At 43.1% G+C, this 14,146-nt stretch overlaps 1 protein-coding gene across 1 annotated transcript in view; it reads right to left on the bottom strand.

Annotated features, from left to right (window-relative positions):
• Positions 1–14,146, bottom strand: part of LOC142557348 (uncharacterized) — a 126,864-nt gene that overhangs the window by 74,155 nt on the left and 38,563 nt on the right. Inside the window, exons 4-7 of the mRNA XM_075669117.1 lie at positions 13,786–13,862; positions 13,522–13,636; positions 12,838–12,925; positions 3,115–3,225 (exon numbers count right to left, since the gene is read on the bottom strand). Of these exons, the coding sequence (XP_075525232.1) occupies positions 3,115–3,225; positions 12,838–12,925; positions 13,522–13,612 (290 nt within the window). The 5' untranslated portion in view covers positions 13,613–13,636; positions 13,786–13,862. The remainder of the gene's footprint in view (positions 1–3,114; positions 3,226–12,837; positions 12,926–13,521; positions 13,637–13,785; positions 13,863–14,146) is intronic.

Raw genomic sequence — 14,146 nt, 5'->3', positions numbered from 1 at the left:
TTGCTGCTGGTGTAACTTTTTGGCAGCAGCGTGATCATGTACATGTTGCATTTTTAAATATTTTTTTGACAAGAACACTAATGCGACACCAAAACAGATCCATACGGCATTGTAGTTTGACGGAGCATGACAAGACGTCATTACCAGTGTCAAGTAACCTGGTACTATGCAATCGCCCATGCCCATAACGAATTCTGGACACCCTAAAACCTTTTTAGGTGTCCAATAGAGGTGTGCGCTAGGTTGAGCGTATACGCCTCGTGCGCCGCCTATAGAGGCGCCACTGATGATAGCCACCTAGCGGGCGCTTCCAACAGTACGCGCGGGAGCAGTAGCAGACAACAAGCATTTGCAGCAAGGATGGCTACACTTCGCGGCTGCAATTTCTCCTTTGTTCGGGTGCCAGACTACTTCTTCTGCGGTGACAGCTGTAGGGAAGACGCTGACCTCTGTGAGAGCGTGTATGGACATGATGTTACCGGTGTTTGGGACAACATGGTGCACATACGTGCCAGGTGCGTCCCGCAGACAAACGCCATGAAACCCATTTACATGAAGTGGAGCTCATGTTAACTAGCTGATAAATTTTGCTGAATTATGCGATGTCGCGATCATTCTTTTAAATTCTACTCTTGCCGTAATGCTGCTTCTGGACCTCAATAATAAGCACCCATCGTTAGTGCAGACTTATATCAAACAAATCCGCATGGTGGGATGTCTGCATATGCCGTTGTGATTTTTCTGCAGATGAATACATGTGACATCGCCGAATAAGTGCAGTTAAAGTCGCCTCAAGAAGAGTAATTGCGAATTTATTGATGGAAGTGCGTACACTAGTCAACGAAGTCACCAAACGCACGGGTTAATAAACATGCGTATTGATTAGTGCTGTACTGCCGATGCAATTCTGCTGCATACGACGATGAGCTTCCGTTCCCGCTGCAGTTTTCGCAATTTTAAGTTCCCCAAGGGGGCTGCTTGGAAACGTACAAAGCTAAAGTCAGACTAACTTTTCAGAACTTTTTTTTTTATATTACTAGGGAGAGGTGCCACATGATATATTTAAAGGCAGAGCAGTGCCAGTCAAAGTAAATGAGCGCTGGCGGCAAGGCCGGGTTTAGTCCTCTGCAGCGTAAGCATAATAAGAAAGAATTCAGTTGAGTACAAAATTCACATGCAAGAAAGGACTATGTTGGGAAAAGAACAAATCACTCGGAGTGTTAAGTCTGCTGAGACAGCATCGAGGTGTCATGACTTCCCAAACGTGACGCGAACTTATCAGCGAAAAATGGAACGAAAATACCATATGCAGCAACTATTAGATATTCTCGCCCAGAACTACCTATATTCTAAACACACTTCCCAAAGAACCACAATATCTAAGATTCCCTCGGGCGAAAAGAATAAAGCTAGAAGCACTTGCTTGTTATCATTCCGATAAGACACAGCGTGATTTATACCCTTTACAAACGAGGCAGGGTCAAAACTTTGCAGCTCAAAAGAATCAGCAAGACTTATGCATGAGGCAACTAGCAACAGGTAAACATGAAGTGCGCGACGGCTGGTGCGAGAATTTAACGGGCCACATAAAACCAACAATTTCTGTTCTTGCAAACTTCGGTAGCTTTAACATATAACAAAATGCACTCGTGCAGTCGTGCTGCCTAGCTAGCCCAACGCGGTAAAGAAGAGGAAAACAGCATGAGTGGCAAACAGCATTCCGAACTTTAGCGAAATGCCTTTAAATCGCATGCTGTACTGCAGACGAACTTCGCCGCTTACACGTCTAACTACGATCGAGTGGAAAAAAACACCAAAGCGACAAAGGAAAGGATGAGAACAAGGTATTTCCCGCCGAAGCGAAGATCCATTGCTACCGTTGCTCCCGCCGATGAGGCTTTGCGGGGAATGATTAGAACCGTATCGCCGGCACGTTTTTTCCGGTATTTGAGCCCCCCACCCCACCCTGCAACAATTCTACGACATTCCTTGAAGCTGTGGCCGCCCCACACATGCGAAGGGTGTTCCTTATTTTGCTCTGAAAGCATGAGCCACTTAGCTTTACAGCATTCTCTTGCTGCGTGCCCCCTTCTTGTGCACCGGAAACACCGATTGTCACGCTTCAACACCTCTCTCTTATCCGCCACAGGCATCATAGCGTTACAGTTGCCGGTCTCATGGCTGTTCGAATTACAAAATAGACATCCTGTTCAGTCCTTGATCGTGGTGTGCAGTGCCGCTACAGTAGGCATGTTCGCCGCTTTAATGTTGCTGTTGCGCCTTTCCTTTACCAATTCGGCACTGTTGTCTCTCGGTGCTTCGGCCCGCTGTATGATCTCCCGTGTCGCAACCTCTTTTCTCAAAAAACACAGGAGCACTTCCAGCTCACTTCCCTCATTCGTTGCCTCATTTTCTCGTTGGTATTCCAGACGAAGGTCGGCAAGCACCGCTTTCTTTATTACGGTCAGTAACAAAGTTCCATAAGTGCCGACACTCACGCCTAAAGTGAGGCTGCGTACAACTGTCTCTACTTCGTCGACAAGGCTGCGCAGTTGACCAAGACTCCGTGAGTCACACACTGGCTTGAGGTTAAGTAGTCGTGACATGTGGTCTTCTATAATTACTTCCTTTCTGCCGAACCTCTCCTTTAATAGCGAGAGAGCAACTTCGCAGTTGCCTTCCAACAAGTCAAGTCCTGCTACCGCAGCCGCCGCCTTTCCTGTCAAGTAGCTGTTGGGGTACTTGAATTTGTCTACATTTGAGAGGTTCTGGTTAGCGTTGATAGTCAACTCAAACTGACTCCAGAACCCTTGCTACTCTCGAAGCTCTCCGTTGAATTTGTTGATTTTGAGCTTTGGCAGCTTTACGGTGGGGCGTATTTGCGAATCGTTTGCACTAGATTATCTATGATCTGAGGAGTTTAGTGTGCGATCTGATGAAGCATTTGTGCAGCTAAAGTCGCGTAGCATGCATTATACTTTTGTTTTCACATTTCGGAGTATGCAACTTCCTCTTCGAAAGCTTCATCTTCAATGCCTTTTTCTATCTCCCAATCTAGCTCTTTCAGTGAATCCTCTTTAAGAGAAAGAAGATTTATCTTTTCTTCCAGCTCACCGATTGATGCACTGCCGTCCATGGTGGATACTTCGTTGAGCAGCTTGGTTGTAGATGTTCGCACCCCGGCCCTTCTTCGCTTGATTCTGTCGATATCCATCTTTTGACTCCCTATTCCCGAGTTTCGGCACCAAAATGTTGTGGAATAAGAGATGGAGAACTTTTAACTTATGGAAAAATGACAGGCGTCCGTTCGCTTCGAGCGCATCAAGAAGACTCATTTATATTTTACTAGAAGGTACGGGAAAGGGGAGAGAGTAGAGAGAAAGGGAAAGTCACAATACACTGTGCCAAACAGGCTTTCTTGCACCCCGCACGTGCAAGCAACCCGCTCCAAATCTGAAAGGCACCACCGCATTGCCGGCTGCTGTTCGTAGAACGCACCTGCCAGTAATTTGCATGCACTTTGAGGGGTGTCATGTGTCCGGTGCTTCTTCCACAGCAACCTCAGCAGTGCCGTCTCAGGTGGAGGAGTCCTCCTCACCACATCGTCGGCGGGCCCCAGCGCAGGGGTGCTTTGGCCCCAGAATGGAGGATATACAACAAGGATGTTCGCAGCTTCATAGGCTTATGCTCATACTTTCGTCACTTTGTTCAAAATTTTGCTGACATTGTGCACCCTCTAACCGAGCTTTTAAAGAACAACGTCGCTTTCGCGTGGGGCAGCCACAGGCCAAAGCCTTCAGAGCACTCAGACTCTTGACGAGTTCCCCAATTTTAGCCCATTTTGACCCTTCAGCACCCACTGAAATCCGTACAGATGCTAGTGGTCATGGCATTGGTGCTGTTCTTGCCCAGATTCAGCCTGATCAAGAGTGCGTTATCGCTTATGCAAGCCGTCGTCTGTCCAAGGTTGAGCTCAACTATTCTATCACAAAGTGAGAGTACCCACCACTGGCTTGGGCGATAGCGAAGTTTCGCCCATACCTATTTGGTTGCCATTCCCGGGTAATTACCAACCACGAAACGCTCTGCTGGCTCTCAGTGTTGAGGGACTCTACAGGGCATCTTGGGCGCTGAGCATTGTGCTTGCAAGAATATACTTTCTCTGTAGTGTACAAATTCAGCCGTTTACATCAGGACACCGACTGCTTGTCCCACCACCCGGTTGACCCACTGGAAGCCACAGACCTCAAATCTGACACCAGCATTAGGTCCATCTCAGGTTTCCTTAATATTGGCGATGAACCACGCTGTGATCCCTTTCTGCCTCATTGATTCCCAGGCTGTGCAGAAGTCCTGCTATGATACGCACCATAGGGACGGACATGCAGTATTTACCTGGCTCCCTCGAGCTCCTGTGGTCACCATCTCATCATGTGGGCCTATCAGAAAAACTTCTGTTGCGATATTCAGGTCCCTACCGAAGCCTGCAACAGCTTTCGGATGTGACGTATGAGATCGCTCCCGAAGAGCCAGGCCCGTCGCTTGTGCAGCCAAGAACTGATGTTGCTCATGTCTCCTATTTAAAGCCCTATGTGCGTGACTATGCCGGGCCATGATCGCTTGCACCGGGTCGCTGCTCCAACCTTGGTGGCGTAGTGTCACGATGCAGAACAGAACATGCACACAAGAGACGATGACGAAGAAGTGTTGTTGCTGGGGCACTCCGACCGCCATGTTCCAGACAGCTGGTGCCTTCAGCATTCGCATTGCATAAAAAACATTCGTGCTTGTCTTTGCCTCGCAACAATATCTCAATCCAGAAGCACGAAGATGTACTAGCCATCATTCTCATGGTGGCTGAACAATCGTAGCACCAGAGTTCCCTCTAGCACATTATTGTAGGAAACTCAATGCTCCCTTCAGCTGCCAAGGGAGATTGCCGAACTCCCTTCACTAAAAGTTCCATTAAATTCGCTTAGCAGAAAGGCGGCTGTGTGACACGAAGTGCACCTCCTTCAAGATAAAGATAAAGGCGCTAAAAGAAGTTTACGGGTGTCCATGTGACAGGGGTATCTTATTTAAGTTTAACTATCTACTTTTATTAACTTACTTAATTGATAAAGTGTCCATGCAATGGTTGTGGAGGATGTCAAGAAACAATAACAGCATTTAGAGTAACCTAGGTATTGTGTGGTTCATTTTTCCTATAGATAAAGAAAGCCTGAAAAATTCAGAAAACGCCACATACCAACACATCTCTAAGCCGGCGATAGCAGTGGTCTCGTAAGTAAGCATCATCATTTGGTACAGCTGAGCACAGTTGTAATGATGTCAGTTTTAATAATATATCGGATATAACAATGAGCAGCCAATGCACAGTCATTTTTCATATGCGTTCTATGGTAAAATAAACCATTTACTACTGCACTCCCATGCCGTGTGATCAGTTATAGCACTGAAAGGAACAAGAATGCGAAATCCTAAGGGGAAGAAAAATATGCAAGCCCATTTGTCACACCTGTCTTTGTGCTGCATGCACGCATGGCATGCCTTTGTCGCATTGCCTCGACAGACAGAGAGAGAGAGAGAAACTAAATATAGAGAAAATAAGGAGAAAACAAAAGCGAGTTGTTTTGCCATTCCCTCCTTATTCCGCACACCATAAATGACACACATTTGTCACATCGCATCGCTGGCCTCACCTGCCCCTCTCCCGTTTCTCTCCCACCCTCTCGCCAACATTGTAGGGGTGAAAGGGAGACCGGATAGGGGCGACTGTGCTGTGCTGGGTGCGTGGCAGAAAGGTGGGTGTGGCAAAGCAGCTCACACTTCTTTTTTTTTTTTTCGACAAGATTTCATGTTCTAGTTTTTTTTTTTTTTTTCAGCGAAGACACCCAGTAGCCACATTTATTTGTAATAGCCAATAATGCAGCATGGGAACACTGTAGTAAGCTGTTTATTTCACCATACACACACAAAAGTGCAGGGTTGGGCAGCTGTTCATTGTTACATTTGAGTACTGTTAACAACGGTAATGCTATAAGTGGAACTGTTTCTAAATAAAATGTTTGAATGTTTGTCCCTTCTGCTTTTTTCATGCAACCCGCTTATTACAATTATCGGTTATAACAATGTGATTTTGTCGGCACTTGAATATTGTTATAAGTGGGTTCGACTGTATGTTATGTATCTTACGCATGTGCGAACTAGGGTTTTGAGTATGATATGGACTGAAGACAATGTGCGCTGAAAGCTGGTGATGTGTCAAGAAAAGTGCACAGGCGCTCCTACCCAGTGCGATAAGTTATAGATCTTTATTGATGAGCTGTAACTGATTAAACTGCTACAATCTTTAGCCCATTGATGCACAGTCAAATTTTTCTTTTTTTTTCAAGGGCTTTAGTTTTGTCACAAAAATAGGTCCGCACAATACCTAAGTTGTTGAAATGCAGTTATCATTCCTCAATATCCTCCATAACTTCTGCATTGACAACTTACCAGTTCAATAAGTTCATGGAAGTTGGCTAAATTTAAATTATTTATGCACAGTGAAAAAAAAAAAAAATACTCATGACTAGCACGAACACCCATCAACATACAGTGAACGTTGTTTACCTAAAGCCCTCAGTTATTTTTTAAATTCTTGATGACATTCAGGTGGGACAGCCAGCATTAACTTGCCACAGAATAAATGTGAGTTTCTTCCCTGGCTGTTCATGTTTGCCAGTTTTCCCCGTTGCTTGCAGGACGACAACAATAACATTTTTGAAGAAAATAAAGAGAAAAGAAAATATATGCTGGTTGGCTTTTCTCTATGCATCCATGTTTATTATCTTGTAGGACTATGCAGTCACTGACGATTCGTTTTTTGCACAAGCTCAATTACTGAGATTTCCTATGCCACATTATGTCCCGGCACGCTGCAGGATGCCAGGTCATGGCCTCCAAGATCTGGCAGTGCACGCCATCCAATCTTGAGGCCATGAACTAGTGAGTGCAGTCTGTTGACATGTCAAGAAGAGGCGCTAAGGGGCACTTGTATCGCGTGCTTGTATTTTATGATAATTTTATGAACAATTTATGATAACTCAAAGGAAAGCTCACTACTTTTCTAAGTGAGATCAGGATGCCTTAGAACACGCAGTTATAAAGCAAGCTACTGTATAAGAAGGAAGAAGAAACGTGTGTATGCTGCGGTAAAGCTATGGAAACAATGGAGCATGTTTTATCAGGATATGAAGATATCTGCGCAGTGGTCGATTTAGGCATCTCTGGCCTCCTTAAAGCCCTCGGGTTCAGCAAAAGCAGCAGAAACATGTCTGCAGTAGAGATTAGTAAGCGGAAATTGGAAGATTGGTGGAAAAAAAGTAGGGAAACAAACAACGGAGGCATGCAAAAACAAAGTTCACAATAGAGGTTCAGAAAGTTTGGTAATGGGAATTCATGGAGTTTTTTTTTTTCGTTTCCTTTTTTTTCCTTCTTCTTCAACATAGGTCCGTCCGTCCGTCCATCCATCCATCCGTAATGGCACATCGTACACAACATAGTTCTGTATTCCGTCCGTTTTTGGCATCAGCGCCTGTGCGTTTTCATTGTGGCCAATGCTCCCTGCCAATTTATGTCCCAGCCTCATGCGGCTGCAGCTGTTCCACGCGATGACCAACAGCTCGCAGCCATCGCAGAGCTGGCTGAATGACCCCCACATCAGGTTTCTACAAGTTGAAGCTCAGTTCCGTCTTAGCGACATCACTAGCCAGGAGACAACGTACCTGCACACTATTTTGGCTCTAGTGCCTGACGTTGCATAGGACCTCACAGACATTCTACTTTCTTAGCCCCTCGAATTGTCACTTGGACCAGGACGTCGTCAATCAAATACAAAGCAGAGTAAGAACACAGCAGGCTGTAGCTGTTGCAGACTGCTGGAGAGCTGGGTGACAAGTGGCCTTTTGAGTTCCCAAAACACGTGACAGCTTCTCAGCGACCTGAACGTTAACAGCAGCCTACTGCTTACCTAAGTTATTTCTCCAATGCCTTGGCTGAGGTGCTTGACATGTTACTTGTCAAGCTCGCAAAACCTTGCCGACCAAAAGCCAACTTCTCGCTCATCTAGTATCACTGCAGTTGTCAGCCGGTCACCAAACCATCCTCCCAACAATCTCAGACTTTCACTCATCGGGAGCTGCCTCGACTTATCACTTGCAACACCATATGAGTAGACAGTGTCCAGGGAGATCAAGAGAAACATTGCAGGGAGTCCGAAATTTCAACCATCATCATGGTCAGGCTCTATGGGGCACGTAATCATGATGTGATGAAATCCAAATAATAGTACGACTGTAAACAAAGACCACTCAGCATGCAAAAATATCCATTGAAATAGCGCAAAACGGCTTCTTAAAAAAATTCAACAATAAAGGACACTAGCTCTAACAGTTATATGTAGTCACTACACTTGAGTTGAAAAATAATTAAAAATGAATTCTGAGGTTTTACATGCCAAAGCAATGATTTGATTTTGAGGCACACTACAATGAGGGACTCCGGATTAATTTTGACCCCCTGGGGTTCCTTAACGTGCTCCCAATCCACGGTACATGGGCATTTCCGTATTTCACCCCCATCGAAATGTGGCCACCACAGCCATTATTTGATCCTGCACCCTCGGACTTAGTAGCATGATGCCATAGCCACTACAAAATCACAGCAAACACAACACATAAGCGTATCCCCAAAGCATTTCTGGCTCGGAAAAAAAAAAAGAAAGAAAGATTGCCTACTTCAGCACCTTAAAATTTTACAATGCAAGGTGAGACACAGTGCACAATACTTTCTTTTTTTTTCAAATATACCGAATTTCATGAATACAGAAACACTTTTTTGGGTACTTTAAAAAATTACACTTTTATATGTTCCCCCTGTAATTGGCCAAAATTTCATTTTTGCTGTATTTATTGTTAATCAAGAAGCACAACTTGAGGCAGGTCTGAAGTTCGTACAGGTCTCAGAGACAGAAGTTCAAGGATATTCAAGGACTTTCAAGGCCGTGTGAAAGCTTTTTCAAGGATGTGGAAAAGCATCCCATGTAGCAATTTTTTGCTATAACTACTTTACCAAAACACTATAGCTAAACAGACATAATGAAGTCCGTAAATTTAGCACTTTACTTAGTCATATTGAAATTGGACCTCTTATGCAAATAAGTACAGTCGCTGACGTATTTTTCTTGCAGCCATAAGCCTTTTTACATTATCATGCAACTGAAAAAAAAAATTTTAAATTCAAGAGGAATTTTTTTTTTTAAATTTGAGAGTTCGTGATGAAAGATACGCCATAGTCCTTCCATATGTTTTCATGCCGCATCAATGATATCTTTACATGGATGGTACAAATCGAACCCTGTGAAGCTTTTGCAGCTGGCGGCTGATAGCATTACCCACAGTGGGATAACTTTGCACACACCACAGATTAAGAAGAAGCTTTAGCTTCGACGCCACCTATTCAAATACATACATCCAAACTAAGATATGCTTTTCTGAGATAACCCCTGGACCGATCTTAATGATATTTGTGGCGTTTGAAATAAAAAGTTCAATTCCAGTGATTGCAGGACGGAAAAATTTTATTTATGGCTTGAATATTTTTACATGGTTGCCGAAAATCAGCAAGTTAGAAAAAAAAAAGTAGAAGCACAAAGTTTACAAATCCGCAACTTCACACCAAGTACAGATATCACAGTTCTGTAAATTGGATCCGTCAGAACATCCAAAGTGGACAAATTAGATAAATTAACTTATATCTTGCATGAATTTGCTACAATGTCTACAAAGGTGTTGCAAAAGTGCTACTCACATATTAGTGGTGTATTGGAGAGTAGTGTATAATCCACCAAATTTGACCGCTTCAGATGTACTATTTAGGTGCAATTTACAGAAATGCAATATTGCTTTTCATTGCCGAGTTAGAGCTGTAAACTTGATAGTTTTGTTTTCTGAAGGTGCCCGATTTTCAGCAATTTTTATTAAAATATTGACGGCCTATTCAGAAATTCATTACAACAGTCACTAGACTAACTTTTTCTTTGAAATGCAACAAACCTCATCAAATTTGGTGCAGTGGTTGCTGAGAAAAACGATTTCTCCTTTCGCATGTATTTAGATACGTGCCCCTGATCTAAAGCTTCCTTTTAACTTCAAAGATTGAGCACGATGGCTGCATGAAAAAGAAATGGCAAGCCGCCGCATCCGCTTTTGTGCTGCACACCGAATGTGGCAGGATTTCGCTGTATCACCAGCCTCGTGCGCTTTTCTCTCGTCTCCCTTCAACTCTTCCGAAACACGAGTCCAACAGCGCCAATTGAGAAGGGGTGAAAGAGAGCGCGAGAGGGTGTGACTGCGAGGAAGTCGTGCCATGCACGGTTCATGGATTAAAGGCGAGTGTGGAGAAGGTGTGTGGCACGTAGATGGGTGCAACGTCTCGCTTTTCTTTCTTTCTTTACTATACTGCAATCGTTTCTAAAATGGCGAGTTTGCTGGGTCCACGTTTATCTGCCATAAAAAGCTGTTCCCAAAATTGATCTTGGACTGTATTGCTCAAGAAATTGAAGGGTTTTCATGGGAAAAAAGAATTCCAGGACTTTCAAGGGCCTTGAAAACATACTTTTAAGTTTCAAGCGTTTTCACAGGTTTAAGGACTTGTGTACATCCTGCTACAGAACTTTTGGCTGTGTTCACTATCATTGTATTATGTGACATTGGCAGTTTAAAACATAATTGAATAAAAGTGTTTTGTCATGAAGCAAACACTAGGAAAGAAGACCAGTCCTGAATTTGAGAAAATGGCACTTTTGTCACGTGTTCTGCTGTAAAAGTCACATTGCTGAGGGCCATCTAAAAAGATCAATGATAGGTCATTAGACAGCAGGACCTGTAATAACTTAAGGGAGTTCAGTGAAGATATTTTTTGCAGACAAAGAAAAAAAATTAAAAGTTGGGTCATTGCTTCACCCACTAGTCCTTGATCTGCCATACGTGTTCACTGAAATACGCCCCTGTCTGGTGAGCAATTGATGTGCTGACAGCGTTTTTTCCTATACCAAAGCACTGCAGGAGTGCTGGACATGGGCTTTCACAGCACTGCCACATAATTCTTCTTTTTATGTTTTCCAACTAAGTGGTGCACACATTGAGTAGAAATTTACGCTGTTATGGGCGTTTCTTCAAAAGAATGGAACGTTTTTTTTGTTTAAGCCACATAGCTGCCCTATAGTAGCCAATGCGGACACATTATTACAACCGGGTTTTAATAGTGTAACAAAATGCACTAGAGCAGCCGCTCCAAGCTATGCCCTGCCTTTTCTTTAATCTATGGTCTCCGCACATTGTTGGCCTATGTGTGTGACAACACAACCTACTGGACCTGGTACACTAACAAAGACTGTTTGTAATAATTGCATGTTTCTATTGGCTAAAATGCACCTGCTATACAGCATCAGCTCAGATTAAAAAAAAAAAAATGAAGGCGAACTAAAGCCTCCAATTCGTTGTTGGGGTGTTCCCTATATGCTGGGTTCTCTCTTGCGACTATTACTATCCTTCACTGCAACATAAAACATGCTTCAGGTACGGTAGGCCCTGCGTATAAACAACTGCACTGTGGTAGAAGATCGCGCTGTCTTGCAAGTGCATGTAGAGGCTAAGCATGCGGTCATGTTAAGCCAGAACCCAGTGCTGCACATAATTTATGAGTCTGTTCCTTTCTTTGGTGACTGAGAACAAGTATTATTCAGGAAAGCTGACATGCAGTGCTGCAAAGAGCCTAACAACATTGCGGGGAACCAACTTACATGAATATTAAACTTGGGCAGTTTAAGCAGTCATTTTCCTTAACTTTACCGACCCTGACATATCCAGGACTTTTCCAGCTGCTCAGACATTCCTTGACTTTTTCAGGTTTTCGAGGACACTAGCCACCCTGGGTATTTCCCATACCAGACATCACAGCAGCCACTGTCACAGTTGCTTTCGTTAACGGCTGGGTGGCTTGCTTTGGCTGCCCCACTAATGCTATCACTGACAGCGAAACACAGTTTGAATCCACCCTCTTCACTGCTTTTGTGGCTCTACTGGGCGTTCACCTTTGTGGGGACGCTCGACTCTCATGCGTCCCCTGATGTTGTTTTCCCGGCACAGTTCTTGCATCTCCTGTAATCAGGCTTCTCCACATAGCTGAGCGCTGGTGGCAGCAGATTAGCATGAGAGATGGTGCGAGTGTTGCGATGCTAATGCCGCCTAAAGGCGGGATTACTCGGGCGCGAAAGGGAATAGGCTCTTCCTCTTGGGCTATTAATGAACCAATTTGAAAAATTCTTGCGGCAGAATGCTCCCTAGAAGACAACTTCCAGAGTATAACCAAAACTTGCTGGGAAACATTCCATATTAAAAAAAAAAAAGAAACATGGCAAGAGATGCATGAACCAGCCTTTAGTGGTATTGCTCGACAGAGTTTGCCCTTTTATATTTATGGGCTGCACAATCTGAGATATTTGAAGTTTTGTTTTGTCTTTTCCGTTCATATAGCTGCATTATTAATGCAATATAAATTTTAGTTGGTATTCAGCAATTTGTGTCTGTACAGGTCTTTTCTTTAACAGCATATCTTTTCATCCCACACTATGTGCTATGCACAACTTTTCAACCATGAGGTTAATGGTAAAAAATAATTTGTAGATGCAAGGGCTTTCTCATGGTATTTAAGACCTACTTTTTTGCTGCCCCAGAGAGGCATTACAACTGACCCAGACAATCAAAAATTTTTAAATGAGGAGAGCACACTTACACTGCCTTTGCAGCAGGGCCTAAGGGATTCAACAGAATACGAGCCCGCATATATGCTGAATGGATCGTTCTGCGTGGCAGTCCTCTCCCTGAAAGGCAAAGCATGCTCTGGTAAACAAAGATGGCACTGCTGTATCACGAAAATTCCAGTACGCTGTATTGTTCACCATAAATCACATGCATTTATGCAGGTTAATTAAGCAGTTCACATAATTTTCTGCTGCTTGCTTCTGTGCTACACAAAATATATTTTCAGCCTGTCATTTTCATCATAATGTACACAATCCAAACAGACTGACTCGGTACAGGAATGCAATCTCTTACCAGATGTCCATTAACTGCACAGCGCTGACTTGTTGATTCGAAGGCATGCAATAACATCAAGATGCTTTATTGCAAATTCTTTAGTTCTGCAACTTGAACAACAGTTTATGCAAAAGAGAAAAATTTGGAAAGTAAATGTCTCAAGCTACAAAAACCACAGGTGGTGAAACCTGAGATAATGCTTTTGTGTATGCTTAGACTTACATGCACAAACAGCAACACACAATTCTTTAGGTTAACTTTACGTCCAGTTTAATAAAGAAAGACACTTCTCTAATGAGCAAATATTAAATTCAGTTTCTGAAATACATTCAGTATCAAGCTAAAATTTCTGACGTACATATAGAATAACACACATTACCCAATATTCGCAGCAGCTTCTCTTTTTTAACCAAGTCTTTGACTTCCTTCTGTAAAGCCTTGTCATGATGTCCACAGTGCCCCACAATCATGTAAGGGTAACGAATGCTGTAATACTGCAAAGAAATGACAAGTAAATAAATAAAAGTATGTTTTTGTTTAATTATTGAGCTTGTGGTTACATGGCAGACTTCACAAAAAATTCTTTTGAATAGCAACAGTTCAAAGACAACTACCTATGTGCCATGCTGTAAGAATCACTTACGTTTGCTATGTTGTAAATGTTCCTGAGCAGAGTGCGGTCCTCCTTAGCTGTGTACTTTCCATAATCAATAGTAAGCCCTGCAATATAATTATTGTGACAAGATTACCACAAGATAACCTTTCTCATCAAATATGAAAAAGACACGAAGGTTTCCTTCTGACACCGGAATTCATGGATCAGTGTAAGAAAAATATGCAACTTTCTCAAAAGCAACGAGGTAGAACACTGTCACATATTTTCTGCAAGATGGAAATTTTCACTTAATCACTAAAAGTTCCAAGGCAAATGCATTCTGTTTTCAAGGTTGAAACTATTATACATTGTGTTAGAAATCTCTAAGATTTGCATAAAATCAGAGTAC

The sequence above is a fragment of the Dermacentor variabilis genome, chromosome 1, assembly GCF_050947875.1.
Source record: "Dermacentor variabilis isolate Ectoservices chromosome 1, ASM5094787v1, whole genome shotgun sequence".
In the NCBI taxonomy this organism is placed as follows: Eukaryota; Metazoa; Arthropoda; class Arachnida; order Ixodida; family Ixodidae; genus Dermacentor; species Dermacentor variabilis.
The sequence above is the reverse complement of the archived record's forward strand: the minus strand, read 5'-3'. Positions and strand labels throughout refer to the sequence as shown.